This window comes from Coregonus lavaretus, assembly GCF_964263955.1.
Source record: "Coregonus lavaretus genome assembly, chromosome: 16".
Lineage (NCBI taxonomy): Eukaryota > Metazoa > Chordata > Actinopteri > Salmoniformes > Salmonidae > Coregonus > Coregonus lavaretus.
This window is the reverse complement of record NC_140003.1, coordinates 20860476-20874451: the sequence shown is the minus strand read 5'-3', so window position 1 is coordinate 20874451 and position 13976 is coordinate 20860476. Positions and strand designations below refer to the sequence as shown.

At 49.2% G+C, this 13976-nt stretch overlaps 1 protein-coding gene across 1 annotated transcript in view; it reads right to left on the bottom strand.

Annotated features, from left to right (window-relative positions):
• LOC311143431 (parathyroid hormone 2 receptor-like) overlaps positions 1–13976 on the bottom strand; it is a gene marked incomplete at both ends in the record, with an annotated part of 111815 nt that overhangs the window by 84865 nt on the left and 12974 nt on the right. Inside the window, 3 exons of the mRNA XM_084179251.1 lie at positions 6722–6819; positions 7080–7207; positions 7347–7457. Coding sequence (XP_084035377.1) covers positions 6722–6819; positions 7080–7207; positions 7347–7457 — 337 coding nt within the window. The remainder of the gene's footprint in view (positions 1–6721; positions 6820–7079; positions 7208–7346; positions 7458–13976) is intronic.

Genomic DNA, 13976 nt, shown 5'->3' with positions numbered 1-13976 from the left:
CGCTGCGCCTTGGTCTGACCCGTCCTTAAACGAACGTGACATAAATCATTCTCTCTACTATTATTCTGACATTTCACATTCTTAAAATAAAGTGGTGATCCTAACTTCCCTAAGACAGGGAATTCTTACTAGGATTAAATGTCAGGAATTGTGAAAAACTGAGTTTAAATGTATTTGGCTAAGGTGTATGTAAACCTCCAACTTCAACTGTAAGTGGCAATAGGCTCAAGTGATGCAAAGTCAGTGAAACGACTGTCAAACTCAGATAAGATGCTCTGGACTTTCTCCATGTAACGTGCACTATCAAGCTGTGCTGTATCCTTGCCCTGACGTTCAAGTTCTGAATGCATGTGCATGTCCAGGTCCTTACGTTGCAGCTTTCTTGTGAGCAGTTGTAGTTTGCATTTAAAAGTGTTCACGAAGCTGATCATGTCGATTACATGTTTGCCTTTTCCTTGCAGCTCTACATTCAATTAATTAAGCATGTAAGTTAGGTCAGTGAGAAAAGCTAAATCCAGGAGCCACTGTGTGTCCTCTAGCTGTGCATATTCTGCATTTTTGGAGACCTTGAGAAACTCCTTGATTTCAGGCAACAACTCACTGAATCTCCCTAAAAATGTACCTCGGCTCAGCCACCGCACATCCGTGTGCAGCAGCAGGTCTGTCTGCTCCGCTTCAGTCTCTTCTAAGTGAGCGCGAAATAGCCTCCGCTGTAGGCTTCTTGCTCGAATAGAACACACAATCTTCATTGCAACATCCATCACCTCTTTCATGTTTAACATCTTCCCGCACAAAGCTTGCTGATGAATTACGCAGTGATAACTATGACATTCCGGGAAATAATCATCTTGTTTGCACAATGCAACGAACCCACTAATGCGACCTACCATAGCGGGTGCCCCATCGGTAGTAATGGAGACAAGCTTACAAAAGGGCAGTTGGAATTTGTTAGCAAACTCCATAAAAGCTTGAAAAATATATTCGCCCCTTGTATGTCCTTTAAGTGGCAAAATGGCGAGTAGTTCCTCCTCTGTAATCATGTTGACAAATACCATAATAAATAATCTGATGAAAATGCATAACTGTGCCACATCTACCATATCTGTGGACTCGTCAAACTGGAGTGAATAACACTCACAGTTGTCAATATCCTTCTTCAGTTGATCCTCGAGGTTCTCCACTATTCCCTCACATCTTCTTGTCATCGTATTTCTGGACAACTGAATGTCATTGATGGCAGCCATAATTTCAGTCTTATTCTTAAAATCCCCAAACAGCGAGTCTGCAGCCACAATAAGTGCTTCATTGATCATCTCCCTATCTTTGAACGACTTTTTATGCTTAGCAAGAACGCGACTCACACAATAAGATGCTATGGTTGCCGCTTTCCCTTTGGTCACAGGCCTTGTGAAAATTGACTGCTGCGCTGCCAGTAGCTTTTTAATTATTGTACCTTTCTTCGTCGTAATTCAGTCAATCTCTTTCCTGGGTTTTGTGTGTGGTTTTAAAATGTCGTTCTATGTGACCTTTCTTTGGGATAGCGACGCTATTACGGCAGATGAGGCCCACACATTTAGAGATTGACATGACGAAAAATTGTCACGGTTTCGGCCGAGGCTGCCTCTCTCCCTTGTTCGGGCAGGCTTCGGCGTTCGTCGTCTCCGGAATTCTAGCTGCCACCGATTGTTGTTTCATGTTCGTTTGCTTTTGTCTGTTTGTTTCTACACCTGTTTCTGTTTTGTAGTAATTAGTGTCCTATAAGTTTCTCGTTGTGTTTGTCTTGTGTTGTGTGTGATTGTTACCGTCAGTCTGTGTATTGCTCGGTTGAGCGTTATTTTCTCCACTGTTTGCTGGAGCGTTCGTTGCACTTGTGTGTGCACTTATTTCTTCCTGACGCACCTGTTTGTGCGCATTGTCTTTTCGCCTTCGTGCGTATTTTGCTGTCAGGCTTATTTTGTCCTGTTGCCTGTGTTTAGGCAGGAATACAGCTTTTTGGAATTCAGTCTGCTTCCTGCGTTTGATTCCTACACCACACCTACAACACGACCTGACAAAAATAATCTTCCTCCCATTCATTGTGGAAATGATACGTTTTCAGTTTTTTTGTATCCTTCCCTTCACTCATTATTGCTGCTGTAGACCACACAACTTAAGAACAACTTAAGAACGAATATGGCTACAAAGTTAGCTAGCTAGCTACCTGCCTGGCATCACCGTGACCTCGACTTGGAGTTGGGAGTTGGCATCTGACTGCGCTAACTAGGCATAAGTCAATAAGTGGGCAGGGACTGGTCATATTCTATGTACATCACGTGACTTTTCAGACATTGCTGTGAATGGAGGACTGTCGAACGTTAAAACAGAAAGAGATTATAGGCATTGATTTGTGTGGCTGAATTTTAGTAGATGTATAACAATCTCACGATCGACTGGCAAGCAACTCCGCGATCGACCAGTAGATCGCGATTGACTGGTTGGGCACCCCTGTTATAGAGCAAACAACGCATTTTACCCAGGCACCGCTACTGCGTAAGGACATTTCTATGGCAACGAATCCTTTCAGAACTAACCTGTTCCAGGGAATAAATAATAACGTTTCTGAGCCGCGAGTTGAGGACCAACTAAATCACATTCCCTCGTTCTCGCAAAGATTGCGTCATCATCCCCTTCATTTGAGAGAGATGACTGATTAAATATTTAATTAATACAACGTTTTTTTGTGTGTTAAAAATAGTCATGTTAAAATACCTATCACCAATCGGAATCCATGCTTCAAGATTGTTTTGATCACATGGACTGGGATATGTTCCCGTGTAGCCTCTGAGAATAACATTGACGTATACACGGACACGGTGACTGAGTTCATCAGGAAGTGTATAGGGGATGATGTTCCCACTGTGACTATTAAAACCTACCCAAACCAGAAACCATGGATAGATGGCAGCATTAGCGCAAACCACGCAGTTAACCATGGCAAGGTGACTGGGAATATGGTCGACAGTGTAGTTATTCCCTCCGTAAGGCAATCAAAAGGCTCAGACACGAGACATATGTGGCAGGGTCTACAGACAATCACGGATTACAAAGGGAAATCCAGCCATGTCGCAGACACCGACGTCTTGCTCCCGGACAAGCTAAACACCTTCTTCGCCCGCTTTGAGCATAACACAGTGCCACCGACACAGCCCACTCCCAAGGACTGTTGGCTCTCGTTCTCCATGGCCGACGTAAGTAAGACATTTAAGCGTGTTAACCCTCACAAGGCTGTAGGCCCAGACGGCATCCCTAGCCGCGTCCTCAGAGCATGCGCAGACCAGCTTGCTGGAGTGTTTACATACATATTCAATCTCTCCCTATCCCAGTCTGCTGTCCCCACTTGCTTCAAAATGTCCACCATTGTTCCTGTACCCAAGAAAGCAAAGGTAACTGAACTAAATGACTATCGCCCCGTAGCACTCACTTCTGTCATCATCAAGTGCTTTGAGAGGCTAGTTAAGGATCATATCACCTCTACCTTACCTGACACCCTAGACCAGGGTTCTTCAATTCCGGTCCTGGAGGGCCGAAACACTTCTGTTTTTTATTTCAACCTGGTAGTTAATTGCACTCACCTGGTGTCCCAGGTCTGAGTTAGCCCCTGATTAGAAGGAGAGGATGAAAAACAGAGGTGTCTCGGCCCTCCAGGACCGGAATTGAAGAACCCTGCCCTAGACTCACTTCAATTTGCATACCGCCCCAATAGATCCACAGACGATGCAATTGCCATTGCACTGCATACTGCCCTATCCCATCTGGACATGTGGAATACCTATGTAAGAATGCTGTTCATTGACTATAGCCCAGCCTTCAACACCATAGTACCCTCCATGCTCATCATTAAGCTTGAGGGTCTGAACCCCGCCCTGTGCAACTGGGTCCTGGACTTCCTGAGGGGCCGCCCCCAGGTGGTGAAGGTAGGAAATAACACCTTGCTGATCTTCAATACAGGGTCCCCACAAGGGTGCATGCTCAGCCTCCTCCTGTACTCCCTGTTCACCCATGAGTGCGTGGCCACGCACGCCTCCAACTCAATCATCAAGTTTGCAGACGACACAACAGTAGTAGGCCTGATTACCAACAATGACGATACAGCCTACAAGGAGGAGGTGAGGACCATGGCGGAGTGGTGCCAGGAAAATAACCTCTCCCTCAACTTCAACAAAATGAAGGAGCTGATCGTGGACTTCAGGAAACAGCAGAGGGAGCACTCCCCTATCCACATCGATGGGACCGCAGTAGAGAAGGTGAAAAGCTTCAAGTTCCTCGGCATACACACTGACAATCTGAAATGGTCCACCCACACAGACAGTGTGGTGAAGAAGGTGCAGCAGCGCCTCTTCAACCTCAGGAGGCTGAAGAAATGTGGCTTGGCCCCTAAGACCCTCACAAACTTTTACAGATGCACAATTGAGAGCATCCTGTCGGGCTGTATCACCGCCTGGTCCGGCAACTGCACTGCCCGCAACCGCAGGGCTCTTCAGAGGGTGGTGCGGTCTGCCCAACGCATCACCGGGGGCACACTGCCTGCCCTCCAGGATACCTACAGCCCCCGATGTCACAGGAAGGCCAAAAAGATCATCAAGGACATCAACCACCCGAGCCCCGGCCTGTTCACCCCGCTACCATCCAGAAGGCGAGGTCAGTACAGGTGCATCAAAGCTGGAACCGAGAGACTGAAAAGCAGCTTCTATCTCAAGGCCATCAGACTGTTAAATTGCCATCACTAGCCAGCTACCAGCCGGTTACTCAACGCTGCACCTTAGAGGCTGCTGCCCTATATACATAGACATGGAATCACTGGTCAATTTAATAATGGAACACTAGTCACTTTAATAATGTTTACATACTGCTTTACTAATTTCATATGTATATACTGTATTATATTTGACATTACACATTTAGAAATGACAGAATGCATTTGAAACTTCATGCACAGTAAAACTTTTGTATGACTTAATATAATTATTTTATTAATAGGAGTGGGGAAAAAAGCACCCCAAAACATACCAAAGACAGCATGACAATAAGTAATAAAATAAAGATGGCATTTCTAAAAGCCTATTTCACACCATAGCCTACTGAATCATTTTGATTTAGGAACAAATTAAAATGTGGCACCGACTCACCCATGGACTGATGTTTCAGCATTGTCTCAATGAAGAGTTTGGCGTTCGACTAGCCACGTGTGACATGCACGAGCAGTTACAAGCCTACTAGAGTTAACGGCAGGTGGACGAGCAATATCCACCGTTGTAGTACAGATGAAGTCTGAGCTGGAATGTGAAGCTAACTGATGCTGGCTAGCTTTAAAAAACTAGCTAGTTTAATTCCTATTTTCCTCAGGGTGGAAATATGAGTAGCTAACCTTAGCTAGCTAACTACTCGTCGTCCTTAGGGTGTACGGTTTACTTGCTGGCTTAGCTAGCTAACGTTAGTTACCATTCATCCGAAAATGTATGTCTGCCTCAGTCAGGGTCTTTCTAGCCATGCAAGAGATGGCAACTAGCTAAGCTAGCTACACAGTTGACATCAGAAAGACAGAGCTTACACTGAGGTAAACAAATGTTATATTGGATATTCGGTGGATGTTCAGTTTTCTCTCGTCAATAGCTATTGAACCAAGCATGCCATGTCTATGAAAATGATATATATTCTGAATCAGGGGAGGATGGAGAAATATCCACAGCTTATTTTGTGTGTGAAATTTTTAAGAAGGAACAAATTATTGCAGATTTCAATCTTCAATGTCTATTAAACAAAGTGTGCCATGACTATGAAAATGATATATTCTGAATCAGTGGAGGATGGAAAAGAATCCACAGCTTTTTCTGTTGCTTTAGAATACAGTGTCTAGGCCCCATAGGTACACTGGAAATATGGTGAAACTACACATGAAGTAGCAGGTTGTACAGTGCTGAAATAACTGGGTAACGACAGGAAAGTAATCGGAAACAAGACGGAAACAAGACCGCAACGACAAGGTACAAGCAAAGACCCAAAAGGTATGTTTTTAGGTTGCTCCACATACAGCATAACGTTTCTCTTAAATAAACTGTCTTCTAAAGGTTCAAGTACATTCTTAAAAAACAAGCCTCTATTATGGATAGTGCTTCAGTAATGAATAGTTGTTCCTACATAACAACCAGGATAATCCGTCACTCTTTATATCAGTACTTACCAGCTACAAACTAACCATTAATGGGTAATTACCGCTTTCTTACCTGGTTGTTGCCATCTTATTTCCCTGTTGTTTCCTGGTTCTTCCCAGACGTTACCATTTCATTTCAGCACTGCTACCGAGTCTTGGAGGACTATGCTTAAAATGTTGATTCTTTACTTTCAGATCCCAGCTCTCAATGTTTAGAGGATTTTGGCTTTTTTAAACTTATTGGCTTGGCTTTCATTTTGGATTACTCTGTATTTCCATGTTGCCAAATATATTTTCACCCTTGCAGTGCACAGCCACGGAACAGCTATATCCACAGCTTTTAGTTTGGCTCAGGTTTGGCTCAGTGTTTGTATGCAAAACTGAGTCTTTATTGATCAATTGATCATAACTGGCAGCCTCTCTCACTCTTTCAGAAAGACACACACACACACACACACACACACACACACACACACACACACACACACACACACACACACACACACACACACACACACACACACACACTCTCACCTAAAGTATCCAATGATGAAGATAGCCACTAGTAGAGAGCTGAAGGACACAGCATAGCCCACGGTGTACATGACATACAGCCGCTCAAAGAAGTCCTGCTGGAAGAGAGAGAGGGATGTATAACAGTAAACCTGCCCATACAGAGGTATTTTCTAGTTAAGCTGAAACAGTCATGTAGTGGTTCCAGTCGGTTTGAGAATGGTTCTGGCAACACTAGGGTTGTGGGTTTTTTCCTCGCATGGGCCACTATGTTGATATACTGTATGTGTCACTGCTTTTACATGCAATATATGGTGACATGGTGGGGCTTATGTTTGGGTTTAAGATTAATCTACAGTAGCTATAGAACAGTACTCACTTTCCCTCTCTCATTGCTTGGCTTCATAAACCCAGGGCCCAGACACTCAGAGTAGTTAGGCCACGTCCTGTTCAGGTTCTCCACAAACACCCATGACCCATTGATGTCACACTTCCTGTAGGTGTGACCTGGAACATATCAACAACACACTGTAGCTCTTCACTTGGTTCCACATGTTACAAGTGAGATAATACATATGATAATTCAAGCATTAACATTCACAAAAAATTTACAATCTTATCAATCATTCACTGGTAAAGGTGTTACCTTTGTGGTTGAAGTCGTAGACATAGCTGGGGCAGGGGACCTTGGTGACAGCTCCTGGGTAACCCTGAGGCCAGCAAACCAGGCCGTCCCAACCAGGGGGGCAAAGGTCGTCTAGAGGAGAGGTAGAATACTTTGAATTCAGAGTTCACTCATTTCAACTACAGTATATGACTGGTGTACAACCTCAGAAATATGAACACGTTGGGAATGGAGGTTGTTCGGAATACTGATGCTTTACTGTAAGGATATTTGAACACACTTCCCCATGCAACACAAGGAGTGCACACTTTGGCTGATTTTATGCCTTGATCGTAACGGTTAAATTGTTTACCTGTAAAACTTAAATTAATAGCCTGGGCGTTTATTTACTTCAATCACTGAACATAAGTGTTATGAAATGTAATGTCATGTAATATTTAAAATGATATATAACTGCCTTAATGTTGCTGGACCCCAGGAAGAGTAGCTGCTGCCTAGGGGATCCTTAATAAATACAAATACAAATACATAACGGGGCTTATTAATAATAATAAATAATAATATTGTCACGGAATCAGCCGAGGCTGCTCCTCCTCCTTGCTCGGGCAGGCTTCGGCGTTCGTCATCCCCGGAGTACTAGCTGCCACCGATCTATGTTTTGGTGTTTGACTTGTTTTGTCCTGATTGTGTACACCTGTTCCCCATTATGTTGTATTGTATTCCCTATTTAACCCTCTGTCGTACATTGTGTGTTGTGTGTTATTGTATTTCGTCATCGGCAGTGTTCGTGCGCGGGTTGTTTATTCCTCCTTATGTGGAGATTGTTTTTTCTACTCTGGTTACTTTCGAGTAAAGTACGTTTCCAGTAAGCTCTGTGTCCTGCGTTTGACTTCGCCTACCGCATTTCACCTTCGCATTCTGACAGAATAACACACCTTCATGGAGTCAGCAGGATCGGCGGTGCCAAGTGGATCACTGGAGGAGCGCGTAATCCACCAAGAGGCCATGATCCAGCACCTGGGCACCACCATGCAAGGGGTGATGGACACCTTGAGGCGATGGGAGAGTGGAGGTTTGCCCACACCTCCTCCTACGATACCACCACCATCAGCCATACCCATCGTTCCATCTCCGGAGTCCAGTGGGATTCGGCTCTCGCTCCCGAGGGCTTATGATGGCACCGCGGCCGGGTGTCAGGGTTTCCTACTCCAGGTTGAACTCTACCTAGCAACCATTCACCTGACGCCCTCGGGATACGAGAGCGTGTCCGCCCTCATCTCCTGTCTGTCCGGCAAGGCGCTGGAGTGGGCCAACGCCGAATGGGGTGGGATAGACGCCGCTACGGTCAGCTATGCGGAGTTCACCCGCTGCTTCCGGGCAGTATTCGATCATCCCCCAGAGGGTAAAGCGGCAGGTGAGCATCTATTCCACCTTAGACAGGGGAGGAGGAGCGCGCAGGAGTTCGCGCTGGACTTCCGGACGCTAGCTGCCAACACGGGATGGAATGAGAGGGCCCTCATCGACCACTACAGATGCAGCCTGAGGGAGGACGTGCGTCGGGAATTGGCCTACAGGGACACCAACCTCAGCTTTGATCAACTGGTGGACATGTCGATTTGCCTGGATACCCTGTTGGCTACCCGCGGACGACCGGATTCGGGGCCGTCCATTCCATCCCCCAGCACTTCCGAGCCGACCCCTATGGAGCTTGGGGGTGCTGGTGCTAGGGAGACCAGGAGGGAGACCAGGAGGGAGGCCGTCCCCTGCACCAACTGTGGCCGCAGAGGACACACTGCTGGTCGGTGCTGGGGAGGGTCTCCTAGGAATCGAGGCAGTGGGCGACGCACTGATGAGTCATTCCAGGTGAGTAGGCACCCAACTCACCCAGAGCTCTCTGCTGATCATATGTGTATTAAAGTGGTGTTTCCCGAGGTTTCTCCTCACTCCCAGCATAAGGCGCTAGTAGATTCAGGCGCAGCTGGGAATTTTATCGATCGCCAGTTCACCTATATGTTAGGGATTCCTATCGTACCTGTTGATGTGCCCTTCCCCATTCATGCCCTAGATAGCCGCCCGTTGGGGTCAGGATTGATTAGGGAGGTCACGGCGCCTCTCCGGATGAAAACGCAGGAGGCGTTCTTTGGCATTTCAGTTGGAGGTGGACGCTTCCGAGGCTGGGATCGGCGCTGTGCTGTCTCAGCGCTCGGGTACGCCACCTAAACTCCGCCCCTGTGCTTTCTATTCTAAGAAGCTCAGTCCGGCGGAGCGTAATTATGACGTGGGGGATAGGGAGCTGCTGGCTGTGGTTCAAGCCCTGAAGGTGTGGAGACATTGGCTTGAGGGGGCTAAACACCCTTTTCTCATTCTGACTGACCATCGTAACCTGGAGTACATCCGGGCAGCGAGGAGGCTGAATCCTCGCCAGGCAAGGTGGTCAATGTTTCTTTCCCGCTTTGTATTTAAGCTCACCTATAGACCAGGGTCCCAGAATGCTAAGGCAGACGCCCTGTCCCGACTATATGACACAGAGGAGAGGTCCATTGAGCCCACTCCCATACTCCCAGAGTCTTGCTTAGTGGCACCGGTGGTGTGGGAGGTGGATGCGGAAATCGAGCGGGCGTTACGTACCGACCCTACTCCTCCACAGTGTCCGGGGGGTCGGAGGTACGTGCCGCTCGAGGTTCGCGACCGTTTGATATACTGGGCTCACACGTCACCCTCCTCTGGTCATCCGGGTATTGGTCGGACAGTGCACTGCCTTAGTGAGAAGTACTGGTAGCCAACCTTAGCTAAGGACGTGAGGGTTTATGTTTCCTCCTGCTCGGTGTGCACCCAGTGTAAGGCACCTAGACACCTGCCCAGGGGGAAGTTACAACCCCTACCCGTTCCACAACGGCCGTGGTCTCAACTATCGGTGGATTTTGTCACGGACCTTCCTCCCTCCCAGGGGAACACTACGATCTTGGTCGTTGTGGATCGGTTTTCTAAAGCCTGCCGTCTCATTCCCCTGCCAGGTCTCCCTACTGCCCTACAAACTGCTGAGGCCCTGTTTACACACGTCTTCCGGCACTACCTGGCTACCATAAACCCGGCGCCCTCGGGATACGAGAGCGTTTCCGCCCTCATCTCCTGTCTCTCCGGCAAGGCATTGGAGTGGGCCAACGCCGAATGGAGGGGAATAGACGCTGCCACCATCAGCTACGCGGAGTTCTCCCGCCGTTTCAGGGCTGTGTTCGATCATCCCCCTGAGGGTAAAGCGGCGGGAGAGCGTCTGTTCCACCTTCGACAGGGGAAGAGGAGCGCCCAGGAGTTTGCCCTGGACTTCCGGACTCTAGCGGCGGATGCGGAGTGGAATGAGAGGGCCTTCATCAACCACTATCGGTGTAGCCTGCGTGAGGACGTTCGACGAGAGTTGGCCTGCAGGGACACCAATCTCACCTTCGACCAGCTGGTGGACAAGTCAATCCGTCTGGATACCCTGCTGGCCACCCGCGGACGTCCAGAGTTGGGGCCGTCCATTCCATCCTCCAGCACCTCCGAGCCGAGCCCTATGGAGCTCGGGGGTGCTGGCGCTAGAGAGAGGAGGAGGGAGATACCGAGGGAGGCCGTCCCCTGCACCAACTGTGGTCGTAGAGGACACACTGCGGCTAGGTGCTGGGGAGGGTCTCCAGGGGTTCGAGGCAGCAGGTCGCGCACTGGGGAGTCATTCCAGGTGAGTAGGCGCCCACCTCACCCAGAGCTCTCTGTTGTTCACTTTTGTATACCTGTAGTATTTCCTCAGGTTGCATGTCAGTCCCAGCATAAGGCGCTAGTCGATTCAGGTGCAGCTGGGAATTTCATTGATCGTAATTTTTGTGTTAAGTTAGGAATTCCCCTCCGACCAGTAGATGTGCCTTTCCCTATCCATGCCCTAGATAGTCGTCCGTTGGGATCTGGGTTGATTGGGGAGGTCACAGCGCCACTTAAGATGAGGACGCAGGGGGCTCATGAAGAGATTATTCAGTTGTATCTGATCGACTCTCCTGCGTATCCCGTGGTACTGGGGCTTCCTTGGTTAATCGCCCATGATCCCACCATTTCGTGGCAACAGAGGGCTCTCAAGGAGTGGTCTAACCAGTGTGTCGGGTGATGTTTAGGTGTTTCCGTAGGGGCGACCACAGTGGAGAGTCCGAACCAAGTGCCCGCAATGCACATTCCCCCCGAGTATGAGGATTTGGCACTCGTGTTCAGTAAGACTAGGGCGACGCATTTGCCACCTCATAGACGGGGAGATTGTGCGATAGATCTCCTGGCGGGTGCGGCACTTCCGCGGAGCCATGTGTATCCCTTGTCTCAAGAGGAGACGGCGGCTATGGAGACATACATAGCCAAGTCTCTGAGACAGGGATACATACGGTCCTCCACTTCCCCTGTGTCCTCAAGTTTATTTTTTGTGAAGAAAAAGGATGGAGGTTTGCGGCCGTGTATTGTTTACCGTAATCTAAATCAGATCACAGTTAAATACCGTTATCCTCTGCCTCTGATTGCGAGTATGACGGAATCATTACGCAGAGCGCGTTTCTTCATAAAACTGGATCTCAGGAGCGCTTACAACTTGGTGTGCATTAGGGAGGGAGATGAATGGAAGACAGCATTTAGTACCACCTCGGGTCATTATGAGTATCTCGTCATGCCATATGGGTTAATGAATGCTCCTTCAGTCTTCCAATCCTTTGTGGACGAGATCTTCCGGGACTTGCATGGGCAGGGTGTGGTCGTGTGCATTGACGACATTCTAGTGTACTCATCTACACGAGCCGAGCATGTAGCCCTGGTACGCCGAGTGTTGGGTAAGCTGTTGGAGCATGACTTGTATGCCAAGGCAGAGAAATGTCTGTTTTTCCAGGAGTCCATCTCCTTTTTGGGTTATCGGTTGTCCGCGTCAGGGGTGGAGATGGAGGTTGACCGTGTGTCAGCCGTGCGTAATTGGCAGACTCCAACCACTGTTAAAGAGGTGCAACGGTTTTTGGGTTTTGCCAATTACTACCGGAGGTTTATCCGGGGTTTTGGACAGGTGGCAGCTCCCATCACGTCCCTGCTGAAGGGGGGCCCGGTGCATTTGCAGTGGTCGGCTGAGGCAGACAGGGCGTTTAATAAACTGAAGAACCTGTTCACCTCGGCTCCGGTGCTGGCGCATCCGGACCCCGCTTTAGCGTTCCAAGTGGAGGTGGACGCGTCAGAGGCCGGTATTGGGGCAGTATTGTCTCAGCCCGGCAGAACGAAATTTTGACGTAGGGGACAGGGAGCTGCTAGCCGTAGTTCAGGCCCTAAAGGTGTGGAGGCATTGGCTTGAGGGGGCTCAACACCCTTTTCTCATTCTGACTGACCATCGTAACCTGGAGTACATCCGGGCAGCTAGGAGACTGAACCCTCGTCAGGCTAGGTGGAACATGTTTCTGACCCGGTTTGTCTTTAAGCTTACGTACATCCCAGGGTCCCAGAACGGTAAGGCAGATGCACTGTCCCGGCGGTATGACACAGAGGAGAGGTCCATTGAGCCCACACCCATACTGCCGGAGTCTTGTCTGGTGGCACCGGTGGTGTGGGAGATCGATGCGGAAATCGAGCGGGCGTTACGCACCGACCCTACTCCTCCGGAGTGTCCAGTGGGGCGGACGTACGTGCCGCTCGAGATCCGTGATCGTCTCATATATTGGGCTCACACGTCGCCCTCCTCTGGACATCCAGGTATTGGCCGGACAGTGCACTGCCTTCGTGTAAAGTACTGGTGGCCAACATTGGCTAGGGACGTGAGGGTTTATGTCTCCTCCTGCTCAGTGTGCGCCCAGTGTAAGGCGCCTAGACACCTGCCCAGGGGGAAGTTACAGCCCCTGCCCATTCCACAACGGCCGTGGTCTCACCTCTCGGTAGACTTTGTCACTGACCTACCTCCCTCCCAGGGGAATACCACCATTCTGGTCGTTGTGGATCGGTTCTCTAAGGCCTGTTGTCTCATCCCAATGCCGGGTCTCCCTACTGCCCTACAGACCGCAGAGGCTTTGTTTACCCACGTCTTCCGGCACTACGGGATTCCCGAGGATATAGTGTCAGATCGAGGTCCCCAATTCACCTCTAGAGTCTGGAGGGCGTTCATGGAAGGGTTGGGGGTCTCGGTTAGCCTTACCTCGGGTTTTCACCCTGAGAGTAATGGGCAGGTGGAGAGAGTGAACCAGGATGTGGGCAGGTTTCTGAGATCGTATTGCCAGGACTGGCAGGAGGAGTGGTCGGGTTATATCCCTTGGGCAGAGATTGCCCAGAACTCTCTTCGCCACTCCTCTACTAACCTGACCCCTTTCCAATGTGTGTTAGGGTATCAGCCGGTTCTGGCACCATGGCATCAGAGCCAGATCGAGGCTCCTGCGGTGGATGAGTGGTTTCGGCGCTCGGAGGAGACGTGGAACACGTCCATCTGCAGCGGGCTATCCGTAGACAGAAGGCGAGCGCCGATCTCCACCGCAGTGAGGGTCCAGTGTACGCACCTGGAGATCGAGTCTGGCTCTCGACTCGAAACCTGCCCCTTCGCCTGCCCTGCCGGAAGCTGGGTCGGCGGTTTGTGGGGCCATTTAAAGTCCTGAGGAGATTGAACGAGGTATGCTACAAGTTACAACTGCC